A 23732-nucleotide genomic window follows, 5' to 3' on the forward strand; every position below is an offset into this window, starting at 1 on the left:
ACCCGCCTCTGTTAGCTTCGAGGGACTTTGCCTTGGTTGAAAATATATTGATAGAGACTTGGATCCCATGAGGACAAGTGTACACAAAATATTAAGAAAAAAATTAATCACTGTCGTTCATCATGTATTCAGCATTAAGGTGTGGTTAAAAATTTACTATGGCACATATATTTTCTGATGAATACCAAACATGGCATCACCTGACGTTGAACGGCGTAGACTGTTCCTCATGAAAGTATGAAACACCCAGCAGAGTTAGGCCTTCATTGCTATGAGTTTTTCAATTTTGTACCCAAGTAAGAGCACACTAACTAATTCATAAGGTTGAAAATCAAAGACTAATAAATGACAAGGTAAGGGTATCTGATTTCAAAGAGATTTTTATTTTTAACGGACACTTCTTTTATTTTCAACAAAAATAACAATTTTTTAATACACCAAAGTTCACTACATATCTTTTTCAACCTATTATCCTAGACGCTCTTGGGATTTTGCCGGATAGGGCGTAGCAAAAGCCCCTCCCACCATTATTTGCAAAGGAGGAGGGTAACGAGGGTCAGATGTCAAGGGAAGTTTTAAGGTTGCAGGAAAAGGGTTATGGAGCAAGATGGCCACATGAGGTGGGCTCTTGCCCAAATATCTTTCACTCACTCATACCCAAACAGCTCGGCACGCAACAACAACTCACTCTTTTGCAGTAAATTTCACCAAATATGTAGCCAGCAACCCATACCGATGGGTATATATATGTTTTGGGAACATGGCAGGCAATATAGATCAAGCGCATCCATGGTGAAGCAAGACTTCACAGGCTTCCGTGAGAGTCTTTTCGCCAAGTCTCTAGTCATTGAAAAACACCAGGTTATTAAAAAAAAATGTAATGGGCATAGTGTCCCTATTCCTTAGTATGCACAGGTCAGAGCAATTTAATTGTTTGGAAGAAGGATCTGGTGGGCAGGAGGCAGGAATGGGGCTTCTTAAAAACCATTTCCGGCATGTCAGCACAGAATCACATCACAAATCACATCAAAGAGTGTATTTTTTTACACCTGAGTTTAAAAAAGTTTCTTCATGTATTCGTCCTTCCCACCAACCCTGCCAAAATAAACAACTCCCCCACACAGCATCACACCAGTTAGTAAGTTTGTTCACATTACCAAAAAAAACAAAACAAATATTTGACACATCCACTCATAGAAAAGATTTTATCCACATTCAAGGAGAAACAAAAATTAAACAAGTCTGAAGCCCTCCTTTACCACATACATTCCCCAATTCCACTTCTCAGGACTGAGACATTACGATCACATTGATCAAGTTCTTTCTTCACTTGACACACAAAGGGTACCTGGTCCACCAACTTTTTTGTTTATATTTTCCCAGGACAAAACATGGATGTTCCAGCCATTTTTTTAAAAAATACAAAAGATTCTAAACAAAATGTGTGGAAGAAAAATTCGTATCTTAAAATCTAATTTTCACTTGGTAAGCGTGTGTATTCACGTTTTTTCCTTCCAACATTTAAAATCATGTTGCATCACACAACAGTCAACAGAATCTAAAGAGCCTGAGGCTCAGATCCATGCTAAGTAGCACATTGTCCTATTAGTGTTTGTCCAAAGAGTTTTTCCTTCCCCCATCCACTCGGCGACGTTCCCAACCCACCGAGGGTGCGAACGCTATCACCGAGCGAGGGGGCCCGTTTCAGTCTTCATCCGAGAGAGGCTCGTACTGCGCCGAGAGCAGAGGGGCCGGTTCCTGCCCTCGGACCACGGGAGCATCCCGGGGAGATCCCGTCCGGCTCGGGGGTCTCCGGGATATAGGGGACGGCTGCGGTGGTGCCGGAGAGGGGACTGGACCTGCCCCTTGGGGCGGTGCGGGGGACGCTCCTGGGGAGGCAGATGGAGAAGATGCAGGTATGGCCCTGACACTCAGGGCGGAGTAGGGGTAATAGGGGGGCGCCGAGGGGAAGGTGGATGCCGTTGCTGGAGAGGGCGTGGGTGGCGACGACCTAGTGTACGGCTGGAAGACCCCTCCCCCTGTGGATGGACTACCCGAGGTGGGGACTCCCTCCCTGCCCGTATCCGCAGGGGACACTGTGTCCGGACGCGATGAAGGGGGAGCAGAGTCAGCCCCAGGGGCTCCGCCAGAAGCCGCAGATGACGCTCGTCCCTCGTCTATCACCATATCCCCCGATTGGGGACTGTCAACAGTCTCAGCTGCCCTCTCACCTCCCCCACCCTCGCCACTCTCCCCACACTTCCCATCCACTTGGCATTCAGGGTCCCCAGAAGGGCTCACTTCATCTGTCCTCGGCCTCTTTCCCCCACTGCCATCCTCCCTCTCTTCCCCCCTCTGGCTCATGCGCTTGTAGTGCCTTGCACCAACTTCTTGCCTTGTACCATCACCACCACCCTCGTCCGATGTTCTCATCACCTCCACAATCCTATTTTTCACATAGTCCAGGGGAGAGAGGTGGGATTGCGACTGCTGCGTCTGTTTGGTTCGTATCTGATCAGCAGCCTGAGATCTCCTGTCAGCAGGAGATGCTTCCTGATAGAAACGCCTAGAGAGGAATGCTATATGGTCCCCACCCAGACCACCTCCTTGCATCCAATGATTGCCACCACCACCAGACTGAGCTCCGTGACCATCATTTCCCCCTGATCCCGGTGGTGACGTCGACCTAACACGATGGGTTGCATTTGCTCCTGCAGATGGAGGTGTCTTTCTTCCAGCTGGCTGTGCAATACGGATTATCTGCCGCTCGTCCAAAGCTAGTCCTTGAGCTTTTCCATCTGCAGCCATTCTCTCCTTCATTTCCATTTCCTTCTGCAGCGCCCTCCTCAGCTTCCAACTGTGGTGCTCAGCTGCCGCTCCATCAGGCGTACCATCTGAGATCGGAGGTGGCGTTGACTGGTGCCTAGGAGGGGTGGGTCCTCTGCCAGGAGGGGGTGGTGGGGCCAAGTTATGGTGTGGATGGTGCTGGTAGGGAGCTGGGCGCACTGAGGGAGGGTAACCACTGCTACCCGACTCAACAGCCATGTCTTTTGTTATGATTGATGCTATGTGTTCTCCAAGCGTCTTCTCCCGACTTCCCTCACGATTCTCAGGCCCATCTTCCTCAATGGCAACTGCGGGAGAAGATGTCGGAGGGTTACCTCTCTCAGTGGGTCTCAAAGGAGAGGCCTTACCATTTGACTCCGGGCCAACTGATTGAACTTGCATAGGCTGTGAAGTAGGCACACCACCCCCACCACCCCTATGAGAATGATGAGGATTGTGATCTCTATGAAATCCTTGGAATAGTCTATCACCGGGACGAGGGGCACTGGGCCCACCTGGTTGCAGATTGCCACTATCTTGGTCTGAACCCTGGTTGATTTGTCTGGTGATTATAGCATCAATTAAGCTAGCAGCAGTCAGAGTTGAATCACGAGATCCTCGTGAGTCCACGCCTCCAGCACCATGGCGAGGTCGCACATCCCTGGGAAAGCTACCGACCAGCATCCTTGTGGCCTCACGCTCAAGAATTTCTGCATTGCTATTCTGCCTACTATCCTGGGAACCGCCACCATCTCGAGACATCTGCTGGGGAGGCACAGACCTTTCTCGTGCCTCTCTTTCGCCAGCCATGTGGGCATAATGCGACTGTTCTCGATACGCCGCTGCAGCCATGTGCCTCTGCCTATCCTGCTCTGCCATCCGAGCAGCTTGCTGCTGTTGCTGTTGTTGTTGCTGCTGCTGTTGGTGCTGAACCTGCTGCTGCTGATGGTGCTGCTGCTGTTGCACATGCTGAGACTGTTGGTGCTGTAAATGCTGCTGGTGGTGAGACTGCTGCACATGCTGTTGTTGCTGCTGTTGTTGTTGTTGCTGCTGTTGCTGTTGTTGCTGCTGTGCATGCTGCTGTTGCTGCCTATGGATATGCTCCCTCTCTCTCTGCTCCCTCATCTGCTGTTGCTGCATTTGCTGATGCAACTGCACCTGGTGGTGGTGATGCAGCTGCATCTGTTGCTGCTGGTGGTGGTGGGCTATACTGTGTGCCATGCGCTCCCTTTCTTGCTGCTGTTGTTGTTGTTGCTGCTGTTGCTGCTGCTGTTGTTGTTGCTGCTGTAGGCTTTGTTGCTGCTGTCTCATGTGGTGCTGGTGCAGGTGATCGACCCTACCACCGCCACCCACCATGGAGTCTGCCATGCTTTTCCCTAGGCCCTCATGCTGGGGACCAGGGCCCTGCTGCACTTGGTGGTGCCTGTGTGAGGGATGGATGGGACCTGGAGTGGCTGGTCGCCTCTTCTCATCTTTCGGGACAGGCAGGCTGGGTTGCTGTACCGCCAAGTCAACCAAGGAGGAGAGGGCCTCGTGGCCTGGAGGGTATCCGCCATGGTGTTGGTGAGACCTCGGAGAGCCAGCAACTGAGAGGTGGTGCTGCTGGTGTTGGGGCATCTGTCCAACCCCTTGCTGCTGCTGAGCTTGGGGAGACTGACTGCTTCCTGGTGATTGATATCTTTCAGGTGGAGACGCTGGAGCACCCTGCTGGATGACCACCCCGCTCAAAGGCTTGCCACTTCGACTTGTGGGGGTGTGATGCCTCTGGATCACTCCTTGTCTGGGAGGGGGAGGTGGCGGTGGAGGTGGTGTTCTTGAGGGAGGCGGTTCAGGAGCAGCAGGTGAAGGGTGGCGTGAATGTCTCATGTCAGCGGTTAGGTAGACTCCACCAGGAGTGGGTGCAGGTGACGTTCCAGGAGAAGGGTAGTAAAGGGACGCGGAGCCATGGTGAGGAGGGGCTGCATTACCCGGAGATAGACGGGCATCCTTTTCCCCTGCTGATGGTGGTGCAACGCCTCCACTGCTTCCTCTCCTTCCATGCATCTGCTGCGATGTGATATAATCACTAATGATCTGGCGAGAGCTCAATTGCTGTTCAAGGGCGTACGGTGGTCTGGCAGCATATGGGAACCCAGATGTTGCATTACCGTATGGGTGATAAGCATCGGTGGTGGTAGGAGGAGGTGGGGGAGGTGGATGGTGACCCTGCACCCCACCCGGACCTCCTGATGACGGTCTCCCATAGTACGGATCATACGGAACAGCTGGAGGGGCCACTAGTGAAACTCCTCGGGAGTCATAAGCCTGCGGCCTAGAGTCCTTCCCCCTTGACTGCTTGGGGTCGTGATGAACTGGAGTCCCTTGAGTGATCGAACCTTCCTTGGGCTGAGCAGGCTGCGTCGATATCTGCTGAGGAGGAGTAGGCTGACGAGAAAGACCGTCATAACGGGGTGATGCATGCTGGGGAGGTGGAGGCGCTGCCGGTGAGACAGGCGTACCATGCGTAATGGACCCAGTCTTGGAGATCATTGGCTTGGGTGATATGGAGCCCATCTTGGATGTAGGAATAGGGTGAGGCCCCTGTGAACGGACAATAGGCACATCCTCAGCATTCCACGGAAACTTTGGTTGAGAGGATGAAAAGAAAGAGAAAAGGTACAGATAAAAAATGGGAACACATCAACTGACTACCACTCGACTCTGAGGCAATAAGTGCCCATTTTTTTTCACCAAAAGGTTCATTAACTCTCAAAGGTATGCTAAACAAGCATGTAAAATTTACATTCTAGAAACAAAAAGCAGTTAGCAATTTTCTAGACATCAAAAAGCAGAATTTTGCTCTTTAACAAATAATAAGCACTGATAAATTATCTCTAATGCTAGGAGACCAACGAAAGCACTATTTGTGCTACTGAAATTTTAAGGAAATGCTCCTTCTTTAAGATATCAAGAAATTGATGCATGCAAACATGGAATGAATAAGTGACAAACAACTTAGCTAAATGGCAAGATTCACCAAATCTCTACATTAAGTTGACAAGATTCTACCTGCAAACGCATTAATGTGGAGGAAAATCAATAGTATCCCTTTCTGTTGTATTATTTAAGTCACAATTAAGCCAGAGTTCTGTATTTTTAATTCCTATTCTCATTTTTTTCCTCAAAATGCAATGCTACTTTTACTTCAAAATGCATAAAGTAACCTTTCCATAAAATCATTTTTAAATAGGAGTTCTACCACATGAGGCAATCTTTGACCAAAATGCTAGTTAGAACCTGTCAAAAAATGCAGTGAAATGTAAAGATGCTAATTCAAATAGGCTAAATATAAACCAAAACTCACTTTTGGAGCCTTAGGTGTAGGATTGACTGATGTTATCTGTGCTGATGGAGGCAAGGTGGTCCCTCGACTTGCAGGACTCATCACGAGGTGAGGAGAACGCCCATCAGGCACATACAGAGAGGGAGATTTGTTGCGAGACTGCTCGGGTGGGGGAGGAGCAGAAATTGGCTGCGGCGACTGGTGATGATGGAGATGATAATACGGAGAAGGAGAGTCTCTATACACAACCGGTGGAGGAACTTCTCGAATCATCACCTCAGGGAGCCTCAAAGGTGGTGCTTTAGAATGCGCTGGTGGTGGGTGCAGGAGATGAGGGTGGGAATCGCGAGTGCCTTGACTCGATGGAACACTAGTAGGTGGACTGTCATCTCGCTTTTTCAAGCTCAGGTCAAGAGTCACGGCTTCCGGCTCTCTCCCGCTCTCCCTCAATGCTTGCTGTACCTAACGGTCAAATAAAGAAAACAATAAAACAAATAATCCAACAACGATGCAACACCAATTTCTCTCCAACTGCTAAACTGTAATATATTTTATGTAAGGTGAAACATTTCTTGACTTCAGAAACTGGCAACCCATTACTCACTCCAAGAAATATAGTGGAATAAGTTAAGATTGAGAAACAGTCAATTAAAATGGACCACAATCAAAATCAGCTGATGGTTACAAAATAAAAAGTCACTAAAATCAGCACTAACACACTTGTGAAATGAATCAACTTCTGATTACATCCTCTAAGTATAAATATTTCATGAACCTCTTCATATTAAAAAAAATTATCAATCATCCTTCTTCAGCTAGTTCCAGTTTCTCATAAAGTGATAAGTTTCCACATATTAACAAAACTAGAATTATGATCAACAGGAAACCAAACCAATCAAAGAATATAAAACGATTCTTAGATCTTGGATCAAATCAGCCATAATCACAGAAAAGACTTCTATAAAACTTGGATAATGAAGATTCTTCCGTAAAACACTAACTCAAAAATTAATCTGAAATCCTAAATGAGCAACCTTGAATTGAGAGATGAGAAAACATACCTGAACGACTACTAGTCCTTCCTTGGGTAGATCAGCTCTTCCAGGTGCTGGAGCAGGCACCATCATTGTACTTCCCCCTGGTAGTGACATGGGAGCCAGATGGTGTTGCATGTGATGAGTTGGAATTGAGGAGGGCTGACTGTGATGCTGTGGCAAGTGATGAGAGCTCACGTTGTGGATGGTTGGGGGAGGAAGCACAGACAGCTGCGAGTGAGGAGTAGTTCTGTGGCCATCGGAAGGTTGTACTGGAGGAGTCCGACCCCTCTGATGCATTGCCGGGCCCACGTCTTGGGAGGAAGCAACCTGTCGCCTTGAGTTTGGAGGATGCTGCTGCTGTTGCGATGCCTCAGGCTGCGAAATCCTGCTAATGGTCGAGCTGTTCTTTGCATCACGGAAATCCCTTCCGTATGACATGTCTGGTCGCTCGGTAGACTTGAGAATGGATGAGATGGTTGGTGATGGCTGGTGCTGAGAGGAGTGAACGGACGTCATGTGGCCAGGGTGCGCCGACTGCCCCTGTGGTCCATGGGGAGTTTTCTTCAGCTGCATCTCAATCACGCCACACATCAAGTCCTTCACCGTTAAAACCTCCTGCGTTGTATTGTCACCACCAGTATCTCTTTCTCGATCACTCGCACCATTGGCTTCCGGTGCACTACCATGACTTCTGTGGACCTGATCAGGAGGCCGTTGCGTTGTAACAGTCGTTGTCTGCTGCTGGTGTTGGGGTAACTGCTGGATGGCTGCATAATTTTTAGGTGACCCTCTAGCACCTGCTCCATCAGCCTCAGAACCACCCTGACCTTCATCGGCAGTCTCCTGAAGGAAATAAAAATAAATATGATTCACCTCACCAACTGAACATTGGGCTTGATTCATAGAAAAGTTGGTAATTTTGCATAGCATTTGATTTAACCATACCTGAACCATGTTAAACATTAATTTAACATGAACATAACAGGTCTCTTTGGTAATAAATCTTAAAAAAACTAAAAACTATCTTTAGTTGAACACGATATAGAAGAAGCAGTTAACTTCAGTCAGTAAAACCAATTGAAAATGACTCTGAAGCTTAATTTCATATGTTTATTTGAAAAGTAGAACACATTTTACAGCACTTTGCTTTAGCTGAGTATGTTTTTTTTAACTTTCAGTTTTCATAGCTCCACAGCGTAATTGTAAACCTATAACACGCAAAAATACATACCGTAGCAGAACTGTCATAATCCTCCTTGGTAGATGATGGTGGAGCAGTGGAAACTCCAGGCATGGGCACAGTAGAATTTTGCCTCTGATTATCTATTGATTGAGGGCTTTGAGTCGCCATGCGCTCTTCTTCAACAACAGTAATTAGTGATTTGTCTGCTTCTGCATCTAATGACTCAGAATTTTTCCCAGCTGAAAAAAATTGAAATTAATATGAAAATCAAAAAATAAAAGTACAAGTGCATATAATTAAATACCACACAGAGAATAATCAAGCATAAAAGGTGCATTAATGTAAAAGAAATGCTTCAGTTCTGCTATTTTATTACCATCTATAATTATAAATTTATAAATTCAAGAGTGCAGAAAGAGAATTGGATGAAAATTAAGTTCTTGTTCATGATTAATATATCATTGAAAATTTAGCACATGCATTGCTTATAGGCAAGTGAAGCCATCACAACAACACATGCAATGAGGAAGCACTCAGCAATAATTAATACAGTTGAATTTAATTTTGTCTCGCAGAAGAAGAAAGAGTGACTGAAAAATTATAATGTGGCTAATTAAGTGTAGGATGAGTCATATTTTAGACAAACAAAGCCAATTAATCAACTTTGACCAATCCCAAAATCATCAATTATAATCATATTTAATATTTCAGGACAGCATTTATTAATTGAATGAAGGCAAAGCAGGCATTATTTATTAATTAATTTATGGGAAATACATCACAAGCACTTAAATTAATGGCAACCAAGAGGGCAATTTTATGTCACACCATTGGAATTAAAAATTTCTGATCCAATCATTATTAATATCAATGGATAAACAGGAATGTTAAATGTCAAAGTCAATGCATGACCCTCTCGTTCTGCCTCCCTCCCTCCCTCCCCAAAACCGAGTTGGAATAAAAACGACCAAACTCAGTGAATGAATTTCGTAACTGATGCACAGCCCAGGCCCTCCTCCCCTCCCCATCCAATACACCCCTCTCCCATACACACACCCTCACAAACAGTTTGGTGTATTTATTTGGATAAGCTTGCATCAATCTCCAAAATTGGGAGAGAAAAAAGTAGTTTTAGTCTCCACTATATTCAATTACCAAAGATGGATCAATATGATGAGTTGGAAGAGGGTGGGGGGGCAGGGATGGGGGGGAGGGGTGGGGTGGGAGGAAAGGAGAGGGGGGAGAGGAAGCGTGAGAGCAAGCAAGTGAGAGCGAGAGGGACAAGTAGGCTCAACATATTTGTCAAATGAGATTATTACTACCACCCGGCAGAAATCAATTGGCTAATCCTGTTGCAATGTTTGGCGCAGCTTCAAAAAGGGAATGACAAAGAGGACTCGAACACACGGAATTTCAAATGAAGGCACTTCGTTACAAATTCAATTATGATGAGCAACTTAATACCGGACAAATATTTGAAGTAAACGCGGAATCAAAAAGAGACGCATATATTCAATTTAATCTTTCAATTGAAAACTACATATAGACCAGTTTATTTACGATCAAATTCTATGAATATGTATGCAAAAACGTGTCTTCCCCAAGAACAGTTAAATTGAGCATGGTAATACATTTATTTCCCCTCGTGAAATTTACCTCACAAAAGGCATGACATGTAATAATGTGAATGACCACACATTTCTGTTGTGTCATCCGCACAACCTACCCACAACAATTCCAGAGGAGATCCCTTCATTTATTTCAGTGCCATTAATTGGCATATTATTTTAGGGTTACTCACCTATATGGTCATTTATAGCACGGTTTTCTGTTGTGGGAGTTGCCGAGGCATTAGTCGGTGGGTTTGGTGAGGCTGCACTGGCAGTATCACTGCTATCTGGTGCCATTCCCGCTTCATCACAGCTCGACGTACTTGACCCGGATTCCTCTTCATCGGTCACTGTAGGAGGAGCACCATCACCCCCACCCTTGCTTCGACCCTCTTCCCCTAAGTGGGTCTAAAGAAAGTATGCATGCTCATAAATGATCATGGCCTCAATGGGATGGCTGACAAATAAAATCATAGGCAACTAACAGTACACAACAATGAGAAATGTTTTACGTGAAGAATGGAAATCAAACAAATGTATAAACAATGAGGTATTTTCATGATTTAGAACATCAACCATCTGTTATCGATCCAAAATAAATCAGAATACAAAGTATAAAGAGGAGGTGAGACAATCTAATTTTCACAACAAAATTACTAGATCAACTTCTGGCAACTATGATATTATGCATCAAAATTCTCAAAATTTTATAGGATAAGTCAAAAGGTAATACTATATAGAATAATTTGGAACTTCAAAAAATGAAAGAGTGAATGGAAGGATAAATAGCTCATTTTTACGTACCGCATTGTATTCTCTAATTATGGCATCCAAGCCAAGCTTTTTACGATAGTTGAAATAGAAGTTCTTGCACTGATGCTCTGACTTGGTACCAACACGCTCTGAAATTTTAGCCCAGTGGCCCAACCCGAACTCTCCCAGTGCTCTCCTTGCCAAGTCTATTTCTTCGTCTGTCCATCTTGATTGATCAGCTGCAGCTACAGCAGTGGCTGCTGCAACAGCAGCAGAAGATCCCGAGCCATCATCGCCAGCACCATCATTGGGGGACAATCGACGAGAAATACGATTGAAGCATGCAGAGCAGCATTTAGTCACTGATGAAGGGATTTCTGGAAAAACAGAACATAGTATAAAAAACAGGAAGTCTCATGTTATTTTTCTAATATCTACACCATCATCATATAATCCAACAAGAACACACTATTGCAACTGGTACCATAAAAAGATCCCCAAATAATAAAAGCACCATATTAATGTAAAATTATATGTAAAGAGTAATGGATAAAAATGACTTCAACCACATCATTACAGTTTACCAGCTCAGGTAAGTGTAGGTACATATTTTGTAACCCATCCAAGCCAGTCTTCACCCCAAAACAAAATTTCCTTCTTCCATTTGAAATATGTAATGTCAAAGGCCCTTCTTTAAATCCATGAAATCTGTTTCTCCTTCCCCATCCCTAACTCAAGCAATATTTTTACCTCTTTCAGAGATATGATAAGGAAATTAATTATTAAAGCCAAGTGGATATGCCTGTGATCCATCACAACACCCTTAAAACCTTTCTATCTTCTCAAGCGACAAAAAATTCTGCCCTCTATCAAAATTTTGACAAGAAAGAAAAGGACATACCAGAACAATTCCCACGGTGATAAGAATATATGGTAACAGATCATTATTTCATGTATAGGAGTAGCTTATTTCAGTATGAAATACTTACGAAATTCTGCAATTATAGGATCTTTAATCTCTGGTGGTAAATCAGCCCATTTTCCTGGCAGGGGGCGCAAGCGTTTTGCTCTGCCCTTGGCAGTAGGACACGTGGGAATGGGACACCTGAAAAAATCAAATCGTGGATTACTGACGGCTCAAGTATTGACTACATTTGGGAAAAGAGAGTGAAAAGTTTGTTTTGGTCCACTTACTGAGTGTATCGACTGCGGACGGACTTGCAGCGGCAGGAGTTACAGACACGAGCACCCGGGGGCACGTCCTCGTCTCGGAGACCATACTGCGCTGCATGGTTTCGTGACAGCGCTCGAGAGAGGGGATACTGCTCCACTGTCACTTTGCACACCACGCACGGATGAGGACCTCCTTTTTCTGAAAAGATAAAAGAGAATATTTTCAAATAACAGTCTTTGTTGGACGAATGAATAAGTGGCATCAGAGCCAGGATTTCCATGAGTTCAATGCAGTTTTTTCCATGCTAATTACTCTCTACAGCTAGCATTGGCCAGAAATAAGAAGAGAAACACTAATCAATTGATATATATATTAGTGAAGAAATTAGCGAGATTTGAAAGCTCAAATTAGCCCCAGCTAATTGTACAGACAATAAACATAAAAATGAGTGCCAGCATAGGATGTTAAAACTTGGCTCAGATTGGTTTTAAAATATACACAATTTTATGACGAATGCACACAGCTCATTCATATATGCACCCAATGCATCTGGCGAAATTCATACAGTTCTCTTTCAAAACCAGACATGAAAGTATGACGACACATCATGGAAGTTGTAATTTAGAATCATAACTATTTCAAAAAATGTTTTACTTGACATCACTTTTATTTACTTTTAAATGCACAACCCGTTTCTGGTGTAGTAGTTGGAGTAGTCCACAAATTAAATTAAGTTTAATAGAGTTAAATTTGGTGAAATGCGTTGTACAAGTAATAAACATGTGTATAGACAATTTTTTAAATTGACGTTTTATTCGCTATGAACGCAAAATTGTTAATAGTTCTACGTGAGTAACTCCTTCGAAAGGATGACTGCATTAAGTTGCCGCACCTGGCGACACCAACCCTATGTGACACCACTGGTGGGATACCCTTGACTGTCCCCGCGACCATAAAATCCGCGGCTAGCGTCCACACACATGGGTCATGAAAAATGGGGATCGCGGGGATAGATGTCGCGCGAGCAACTGACGTGAAGAATAACAAACGAGAGGAGGAACGCGCCAAGGGAACCGCCGGAAGGGTGACACTCGCCACCACTCTGGATTACGACTACAGCGCGAGGGATCCCGCTACTTCACACTTCTTCGATCGCCGCTCTTCAATTATGCGCCGCGTTCCCGTTTCTGTCGAGGAGATCGCCTGCTTGAGCGAAACAAATGGAAGCGAATTACTCGGACGGAGAGTGACGGGAACGACCAAGAGCCAAAACCCTTCAGCCACCCGTTTGTCACAAGGAGGACTTTCCGACGGCTGCATCAACGGCTCATGACACATAGAAGTTGAAGGCACCCTTCCCGAATCTTCCAGAGCAAGGCGCAGTGGCGTAGCCAGGAATTTCGTTCAGGGGGGGTGCAAAATCATAGGGGAAAATGTTTGAAAAAAAGGGTACAAAGTAATGGTTTTTAAACTAATTTTAACACTTTTAATAATCGAAAAAACTTCATTTGTTAAAGAAATATTTTCTTTAATTCATGATTTTTCAATATTTCGTTTCGTTTAATGAAGGGAAACATTTGCGTTTTTATATTTCGGGGGGTTTCGGACCCCTTGGACCTCCCGCCTGGCTACGCCACTGGCAAACGAAGTTATGACACCGCGAAAAAAATGTACCACGCTTGTTAAATTCTAGCTTGCATTCTCTAGACTGGTATGGTAGATAATCGTCACAGAGGGTTGCAACCCATAGGTTGGTTTGGTTAGGCGAGGGTAGAGCTCAACCCAGACTTAACAATAGCCGATCACGCAGGGTAGTAGTAGTTGTTCTTTTCCCTGGCCCACCTTCGCACCGTGAGGATTTTCATTTGAGGACTTTCAACCGCTTCGCCCAGATTATTTTCTGGGTCCCTTCAATGAGTAGCCATACGCCCGACTCACAAGAAAACCATATACCGATAGGTTTTAATTTCGACTAACCCTAAGACGATTAGGAGAGAAGAGGAGCCTGGTGAAGGCCGTCATCACCGTGGCCAGTCCCGGTATACTTAAATTCCTTCATAGGAAAACGTAAAAAACTTTATTGACCATATAAATGAGGCATGAATGATGCCCGATGAAGACAATCATGGAGGAATAAGTGGATGGCAAGAACGGAAACGGAATACCTCGAATAAAATATATTGACCAGTTGATCGAGGATGATAGAGCGGAGTGAAAATATAAGTAGATAAGAAAATGGGGAGGAGAGCTGCATCAAACCAATGTCTGCAATGCTGACCAGTGATGATGATACCATGGAGGAGAGGAATTGCGCATTAATACTCCACAAAAAAATCAGAATTTTTCTTTAAGTACGCATATTTTTAAAGATCTCCAAATCAAAATATGTGTCTCCGGTCTCTTGTCTTCCTCCACGCATCTCTTCATATAATTGGCATCACATAAATGTAACGCTCGGCACCAAATTCGAGAGCATTGCCGAATCCGTCGACCCTCCAATTGTCCGCGCAAAATGCAAATTCAGACAAGGGACAACCTCACCCCCTCTTCCCATTACATGCATGGATGATCTCGAGGCAAGGTAAGGCGAAGAGAAAACGACATGTACAAGGCAGGGAGGATTGGAGCAGCAAGACGAAGAAGACCCGCGGCACGGGAAACCAAATCAACAACTCACAGGAATGACTCCCTTTCGGAAAGCACACACAATAGTCTCGGGCAGCGGCGCGGATAGCGGCCACCCCTCGGGGGGCGGGAAAGGAGAGGGGGAGGGGGCGGGAAGGGAGAGTGGGGGACGGGAGAGCCCCCCCACCCCTCCCTTCCCACACACATATACACAGTGTGGAGGTCCCGCTTGAATAATTGATACTTTCATCAGGTGCACAAACAATTAGACGTGAAGGACGGGCGGGATGCTGGGATGGGATGGGCAGGTAGCCACTGACGGGCATGCATCCACGTCGGACGGGAGAGATGAGCCGCGATGAGCGGCGGGCTCCAACCGCTCAAATATGCACCCATCGGCGGGGGAAGGGGAGGGGAGGAAGGAAGTTTCCCGATCAGACCGAAATGTGACCCCGCGGCGGTTCCCGATAACGGGCACGCGGCAAAGTTTAAATAATGGAAATAAATACGGGGAACAAACGAAAAGAGGCGCTCGGGGAAGAGACGGAGGACGAGATACTGGAGGAGGCGACGCAGAAGGGATGCGGACGGCGTTGGTCTTGGAGCTGCACATATAGCATACCAGCGGACGGCGTGAGATGGTGCTACTGTGTGGCCCTTCGATCATCCGAGGTTACATATAAAAAAAAAACATTGCTTCCAAAAAACACTTTGGGAATCACATCCGTTTCACGTGGAACTTGACTCCAATCATGGGCGTCACACTTTTACATAAGCCAGAATCGTATTAGCGCTATATGGGGCGCATGCGGGAGTACGAGCCCCAATGTGCCAAGGATGCACAACAAAAAACGTCAAAACATTATACCCAAATTACCTCATCCATGGTAACGTCAGTATTGTTAAGTCAATGAAGACATGATTTTGACGAAATTGTTTGAGTGCAGTAATGACGGTACTTTCGACGACAGCTTAAGAGAATGGTAATACAAATATATTGCACTACAAATAGAGAAAATAACAATATCAATGTTGAGAATGTTTCTGTCAACTAGTTAACAAAAACAGAAAAGGAAAAGAATCGATAAAATGTTTTCCGACTCGATACAAGGAGTGGCGATTCTATAATAACGCCGCGTGATAAATAACTACATCTACACAGCACCCGTGTGATGTGCAAGGTACTGGCTGATTTTGGCACGATTGTGAACCACGGTGAAGGATACTCGCGGGCGCATCTATTAATGCACATGATCGAAGGTGTGTGCGATATCGGGCGATGGACGGATGAGGCATTGCGGGCGGAGCACACTCGCTTGTTTGCAGAAATGCGAGGGAAAGGGAAAAAAACTCGGGACGGGAGGAGCCCCTTGGGGGGGGGGGGGGATGCCCGCCTCCCAGCCGAGCCTCGGATACACGGCTCCGTTCTCCCGAATGTATAACGGTGCGAAAGCGAGCAAACAAATGAGCGAGAGCGGCCAGGAATGCGTTCTTTAGCGTCCATTTTGAGGAGGGCGATTGTGTAACCAAATGCCGCTGACGATACACAACTTGGGGCGCTCAATTCGGCGACGGTCGCCCTTCCAAAGAAACGAACAACGAACATCCCAAATAAAACTCTCCGTGAATCATTAATGACGACACGACTGCCATATTTGTCCTCATTTCGCGTTCATTTTGACCCATCTCCCCGTACTACGGATTGATTTCAATAGGCAATTTACGTATACAATTTTTTTTCATAATGATTTCTATTGCGCAGCTATTGTGCACCGATTTCGATATTTCTGCATTATGAACACTTTTCTGTGCATGAACTTGCTTTGATGCTAAGATATTTTTGTATTTCAGTGCTTCCACAAGTATGGGATGGCAATCCCACAAAAGAGTGTTCCTCTGCGGTGCCTGATTTAATTTTACCATAGCTGATGCATATTACATGCAGTGAATTATTTAAATAAATGAAATAAAGTCGTATATTATTATGATTACAAACCTCACCAGAAATTTCAGGAAAACTGCTAAAATAACGAGGACACAGCATTAATACTTATATCAACGATTGTATTATTTCACACCCCCCTCTCTCTTCTATTTTTCTAGCTAACTAAGGCATCTGTTATCATACCTGTGAATCACGTGCCGATTCAATTAAGCTAACGCAGAATTAGACATTAACATTTAAATAATCTTAGCCTAACAAGTGAAAATACTAATCAATACAGTCTCTATTCCGACACGAAGGCTAAATATTTAGCGATAAAACCTAAAAATGGAGGAAATTATCATTTATAATTTCAGTTTCCTTTTCAAAGGTTGCGTACGATAAATTCTATGAAAGGCGAAAATGACAGAAATTCACTTGAAATCAAAATACACAACCTTGGTAACTTTTCACTGGAAAAATATTTATTGGTACGACGCGTTTCGACGCTGAGGAGTCATTATCAGGTACACTCTGTATAATATCGGCAATCCAATATATACCCAAATTCACTTCATTCCCCAGGTCGCCCGAATACAATCTTAATTTGAATATACTCTCATTCAGCGATCAATTTGCCGATAGATTTACAGAAATTCGCCATTCATCGCGTCTGTCTTCCTTCCAATGTTTATTTTTAGTCAATATATTTTGATTACTAAATACATAACTAAAAACGGCATGAATATTCATGTATCCATGAAAAATACGTAACTGCAAGGAATAATTTGCGACAGGCAACTTCCTTAGAAATATTCTCATCAACAATGGTGTCTAATTAGCGACGAAAAGTGAGATTCACACAAAAAGAATTCTTAGGTACCTCCGTCAGCTCATTCTGTACGCCGAGTGTCCAGACTAACAGCAGAGGTGCTAAAGCCCGGCTATAATCGCAAGGATCCGTCCGCGTGTGTGCAGAGGACGGCGGGAGGTCTCGGAAGTGACAGTTGGGAGGATTTGATGCGATTTAATCGTGCGCATCTTGGCCGTCGGCGGCCGATGTCGACTCCCGGTGGGAGGCCGACTCATTCCCGTCACCCGAGCTAACCGGCGGGCGACACGGGCGGAGAAGGATACTGAGTACGCAGCAGCTCATCAGATGAGAGCAGTTCTACATCAATGGATCCTAAAAATATTGGGAGATATTCCAGGATGGCACTATATACTGGAATACACTGGAAATTAATGCACATTTAAAAAAATCGTATCCGTTTATCATGGAATTCTAACATAACTGAAAATCATATAGATATATACCAATTTTTTATGCATTAAAAAATCCACTAGAATTCGAATTTGAAAAATTTTCACTTTTAAAATGAATTAATCGAGCTTGAGGTCTTTCCCAAATCTATGGTTGACATACCGACACTCATTATTAAAATTTTTGTCTTATCGTGTGACAGAAGAATATAACGGGTTAATTACACTGAAAATTTGTAGAATAAGCAAGCACCAAAATAAACTGCATAGGGCTGAGTATAGACTCATATCGACCGGTAGCAATAAATAAAAGCACACTGTCGAAAAAAGAGGAAGGAATGAACGTGTTTCCTACCTCCACAAAAAGACCACGGCAAGGATATAAATGCTTGCCATGGAAACCTACATAAATCAGTAAATACTTTCAATTATAACTAATCTTAAGGACAGGTTACTAATTGCGATTCAATCGTCGAGAACTTGCAACAAAATAATTTACTTCTTAAGTCGAGTGCATTAGCGATGGAACAAAACAGCTATGCTTTTCCGTAGGCAACTACTCCAACAGCGTTTTATTTTTCGATCGAGCTAGAGTTCTCAAAACAACGAAGTGCTCAAGCACCAAGTAGCTTCTAGTAGTATCGGTCGAGCGAGGACTGTGACATTGCCGAGTGAAGTCTACGTGAAACTAAGCGCGTTCTCCACATCCGTGATCAGAAAACCGTGACCGGAGTGATCCGACTGAAACGACAATATCGAGTGGCGTCCCTTCTGGGGAATCGGTGGCCTCGACATGCCGCTAAAGTCACTCGACGCGGGAGAGCGCATGATTAGGAGCGCACATCAAAACTAGCGGCTGAAAAGGCTGCTAGGCGAGCGGATGAGAGGCGGATTGACAACGGCGTCTAGGCGAGCGAGACAAATGACGGCGAATTAAGCGCTTCGAAAATAAAAGCCGCATTCCTCGCGCACTCCAAACATCCTTCTCTTTTCCGTCCTCGAGTGCCCACTCTTTCCGCCCCGAAGCCATCTCTCTCTCTCTCTCTCTGCAGCCGTGCGCTTCCGATGAATGCCCATCCACTCGTGCGCCGAGGCATGATGAATCACAAAACCGATCAATCCCTTCGATTCCACCTAATGCAGGTGCCTCTCGAGCAAAAAAAAAAAGATTATAAGAGGGAGTGCTGTCCGATGGCTTGCACGACGCCCTCGAACCCTCCCATCCACCCACGCCGTGGTAAGCGCGGAGCAAAGCTAGCGTTCAGATGACCTCGACCGGCCACAGACACTACAGGAGTCTCCCGCATCACCGGCCGCAGAATGACATCGAATCATTGGGGCAAGGGACGGAAAGTAAGTGGGGGAACATATCACCGAGAGCTGATCTCGAAATCAAGACATATTGGCATAAAAAAATACCACGAAGGAAGAACTCAAAAGGAGGTAATAACTCCAGGGACAAGGAAGGTAAACCAATATAACGACCGCACTTGGGCCGTGGACCACAGATCAGTGCAATAAAATCATTAGAAAAAGCGCATTGCGTCTGCAGCGTGGATAAAGATAGCGAGTGGTTTCGAAGTGAAATGTCTCCGGCAGGACGTGAGAAAGGGCAAGACAAATTGTATCCCTAGATAGCCAAGCAACCCGCCTGCTACAGATAGCAACATTGTCTCTAGAAATGGGCCCGGATGGTAGATAAAATACTCTCTGTGGTGTGCCACAACATGAATCGTCGCATCATCGCCCGTAAATCGGTAACGAGTCGTGAGGGCAGCAAGTGGAGGGGGTAGTGACGGCGGGTTGTAGGGTGGGGGATGGCATAAGGATTAGCAGGGCACGACCAAGTGGTCATCGAGAGCTTTACCAATCACAGCGTGGTTTTGATTCAGAGGAGATAAGAGGAGGAATGAGGTGGAGGAGCAGCCCGACTCATTCAAAAAACGCCAGAACATCTAAGATGAAATCAAATAACTAGAGCTACTATTGTCCAAAATCTTACACATTTAAAAATACTTCTTTCACCAAAGCCGTCAAGCAAGAACAGTTTTGGCAATAATTATTTGTTGAAATGCAAAATCTGCTTTCTATTTCATACGACATGGGGACACATCTGATTTAGTTGAAGTCTTTTGGTAAAGATATGTTATTTCTTTTTTTTGACTACCCAAATCACTAGTTTTTACTTACTCAGCGAAGGTTTGGTCAGACTTATTTTTTATTCATTTGGAGACAAATTTTCTCCTTTTTCTTCAGGGATTAAAAAATACAAGCAGCTGATAAATTACGAGACATTAGAAACATTAGATATTCCTCCATGAACGCAATTATACATAGTTACATTATATATACTTCGATATTAATTTTAAAGCGTGCTAACAGCCTTAGGCAACGAGAAAATTTATATTTAAGAAACTTCATTCATTAGAAATTTTGGAAACCCAAGGTTACACAATCGCGAAAAAGAAATTACCTGAAGTTTCCCAGGCAAAAATAGCCACTTTCCCTGACACTTTCCTCAAGTATTTTGGCGTCCAGAAAACATTTCTAGATCGCAAGCAAGTGAAATAAGACGTATCAACATAATTTTTAGTCAATCAACATCATTGGCAACTTTACGAAACGTGTACAAGTCGAACAGTCTTTTCTCATGGGTGAAGATCGTCGGTCATATACCGGTGCATTGCCCTGAGCCTATCCATTTTTTTCACCGGCAAGTCGACGATTTTACTTGACGTTTCCCTGAGTTCCCGGAGACCGACTACAGAGACATACAACCCCGCAAGTCGCCTCAATAGGCGTGTGACGGGTGTGGTGAGACACCAACCGTTAGCTAATAAAAAGGAAACTCTCTAACGAATATCCGCCTAGCATTTATTATAGTCCTTTATTGTTCGTGGGAAAAATGAATTAAGTCGTATGATCCATACCAGTGGGCGAGCCCGAGTGTTGACGTCACCGGGGGAGTGGGAGAGGAGGAAGGGGGGGCTCGACCGACGGTGTGCTTTGCGGTCAGAGAGGAGTGAAGTTTGTTGGCAATCGGGCATGTTGCGACAATTGCGGGAGAAATCATCCGCGGCTGAAAAAACTAAGGGAGTGGGGGGGGGGGGGGGGAGAGAGAAGGGAAGGAGAGGTATAGGAGTCATGGCCAACCGCCCGTAAGAGAGATTGGCATAGGTCAAGGGGTCGCCTCCTCCCACATACCCGTCCATAACCTCTCATAACTCGTGGACTCTATAATCCTCCGTCCCTCCCACCACTTGAGCCGCAAACTGTCCGCGGCGATGCATGTCAACGAGAGCCGATTTCCTTTTTTATTATTTCCGATCAGGTGGAGATTATCGAGAGGGGTGGGAAGCCAAAGTCGCTACATTCGCCCGCTTGGAAATGGACGTATCGGGGAGGTGATGCCCTGTCTCGAGCGAGAGAGATTTCGCTCAAACAAGGGTAATTTGAACGGAAATATTATTTATTTAACACGAATTGCTCCAAGTAGACTATCGCCTGATGCTAACATGAGAGTTATTATTAATGAATGATAATTCGACCTACCTAACAGCGAAGGAAAGGAACAGAAAATGCACCTTGAGGACACAAAAAATACACTAATACGACTGCCATACAATTAATAAAAAAGACATTTGAACCTAATAACCCATTTCTAACGCTCCCTAATGAATCACAACGACATCAACCAAGAATCGAGGAACGCTTACTCTTAAATATTTTAATATTTCAGGGGAAGATCTAAAAATTTCCTTCATGTAGGTCATTCCGCTCCTTTATTCTTCCAGTCAAGAAGGATTTCTTCAAAATGTCTGTTTTCTACTTCATGAACTTAATTTTGAATTTGTGATCGTTCCTTCCTATGCTTTCTCAGATTTTGTCCCCATAAGAATAGTGTTCAAGCGATAACTTCAGCTCTATCATCTCACAAAAACGAATGAATAATATCCACACCAACCGATAATACAATGAGGGGCAGGCCAGGCATTCGAATTTTTACATAGAACAAGACCTACCAACCTACAGAGAGAGATTCCTGTTTTCACTTTAAGGTAAAATAACCAGTAATTTAATTTTAAAATTAAAACCAGTAAACTTACTTCCCGATGGAATTTAATATATCATTAATGGTAATCATGGCCTGTTTCTTGTATCGTTCGTCGTTATGTCCTTCATATCGATGGAAAACTCATTCCTTGTTCCAAAAACTTCCCTCATCCAGTTCATCTCACATCTTTAACCATAGATTTCAGTATCACACCACACGTACAACACATTTTTCATCCACACCCTACGTCTCCTCCACTCCTCGCTGAGAAGTGCCCGAACCATGCCAAAGTTTTGAGCGTTCTTTTGTCCCTTTTCCTCTTCCGCAGCCAGCAGAGAATACAATAATGGCCTTCGCCCTTTCTCATCTATTATTCGAATGACCCTAGCACTAGCACTACGCAAAGGAGCACTTCAAATATGAGTTTATACAAAGATTATCAATCATGAGTCTTCGTATGATTCCACGACAAATTCTTATCCAATGTTATGTACCTCCTTTAACAGCTCTACCTTTCCTTTACAGCAATAGCAGGCACGATCATTTTAATTCGACTCACATTGAAAATGGCACAATCGATCTAATTCCTTTCGTTTGAGATCCTCAACCCCTATAATGAACTACGTATCCCTTGGTAGGAGGCCATGCGACTTCAATTCCCTCTCGTCTGATTCCATTCCGACGATTTCACATTGGGAGGATGGCTCAACCACGCGGAGTCGGAATATGTATTCAGGGGATTGGAGCCATGATGTACGTCACACAGGGGAATCGTCCTCCCTGGCACGGGGAGGGTAGAGGATAGAGACGGAGATTTTGATCGACACACGCCAAATGGACACCTCCCATTACGACAACGTGCCTCACATCCCGAGAGCTGCTCCGAAAATTTAATCAATTACCGGCGGCGTCGCGACAAATAAACTCGGGAAAGGGGTGATATCTCAGGGAATGGGCCAGAGGCAGCGGGGGGTCAAATCCTAAAAATCCGCCGATCCTCTTAATTCCCACGCTCGACCGGGCCGCTTCAAAAAGAGCCACTGCACTCCTCCCGATGGCTTCGGCGATCGAGTGGGCGAAACGGAATCAGATTCGGGGAGCAGCGAAAAGTGGGGGTGGGGGGATAAAAAACGCGAAAAGGGATACGAAAAGATGACGGCAGGCATTTGTTTTGTCGGCGGCGGGGGGAGTGGTTGGGGGAGGAGTAAAGGGGGCAGGGTTAATTACTTACGCTACGTGCGAACTCAGGGCGGGAGAAGGGTTCATATTGGGGAGGGGTTACCAATCCATCCGATCCTCTCAATAAAACCGACATCCAACTCGCAAACTTCAAAAATGGGCGAGGAGAATGAGGGGAGAGGGGGCAGAGCGCAAGACTTGTGATCCACTGATGCAGATAACTGGTCCATGCAACGCAGCAACCTCAGTCTGCTCGAAGCCACAGCAGTGTGACAGTCAAACTAATAAAACCACAATATCATGGTTTGCACCATTCCAATTTCATTAATAAGTGAATATCAAATCAATGGTTTACGAGTTCACCTCGTGTAATGTAAATAAGTTTATTTATGAATCTATAGACTAAGTCAATATGATTCAACATACTGAGGTATAATCCGCACTAAATTACAATACAACCCCTACAATTCACTAGGAGATAAAGTAAAGAAAACTAGGTTGATAGGGGTTGGAGGGAAATACTGCACTGATGAATCCTGGTTAAATAATGCAGTAAAACCTTGTACTCAGCAAATAAATGTCTCCACTGGATACCTTTCCATTTCCTTCAAAGGAATTCCACCAAGTATCCTCACCCATTAATTTATCACCGAAATTCACCAAAATGCTGTATAAATTATCAATATTTTATTTTCGTTTTGCACTTCTCTACCCGATGAGTTCATCATTTAGTTAAGGGTGCCCAATGCGCTCTGCAGTCATTATGGGCGTAAGGGCCGCCG

General features: G+C 44.7%; 1 protein-coding gene across 1 annotated transcript in view; it reads right to left on the bottom strand.

The window, feature by feature from the left end:
• Positions 1 to 362: 362 nt before the first annotated feature.
• Positions 363 to 23732, bottom strand: part of LOC124154924 — a 371152-nt gene continuing 347782 nt past the window's right edge. Inside the window, exons 13-20 of the mRNA XM_046528699.1 lie at positions 11926 to 12103; positions 11721 to 11836; positions 10783 to 11108; positions 10170 to 10386; positions 8417 to 8607; positions 7210 to 8028; positions 6170 to 6610; positions 363 to 5448 (exon numbers count right to left, since the gene is read on the bottom strand). Coding sequence (XP_046384655.1) covers positions 1705 to 5448; positions 6170 to 6610; positions 7210 to 8028; positions 8417 to 8607; positions 10170 to 10386; positions 10783 to 11108; positions 11721 to 11836; positions 11926 to 12103 — 6032 coding nt within the window. The 3' untranslated portion in view covers positions 363 to 1704. The remainder of the gene's footprint in view (positions 5449 to 6169; positions 6611 to 7209; positions 8029 to 8416; positions 8608 to 10169; positions 10387 to 10782; positions 11109 to 11720; positions 11837 to 11925; positions 12104 to 23732) is intronic.

Source organism: Ischnura elegans, chromosome 3 (genome assembly GCF_921293095.1).
Source record: "Ischnura elegans chromosome 3, ioIscEleg1.1, whole genome shotgun sequence".
Lineage (NCBI taxonomy): Eukaryota > Metazoa > Arthropoda > Insecta > Odonata > Coenagrionidae > Ischnura > Ischnura elegans.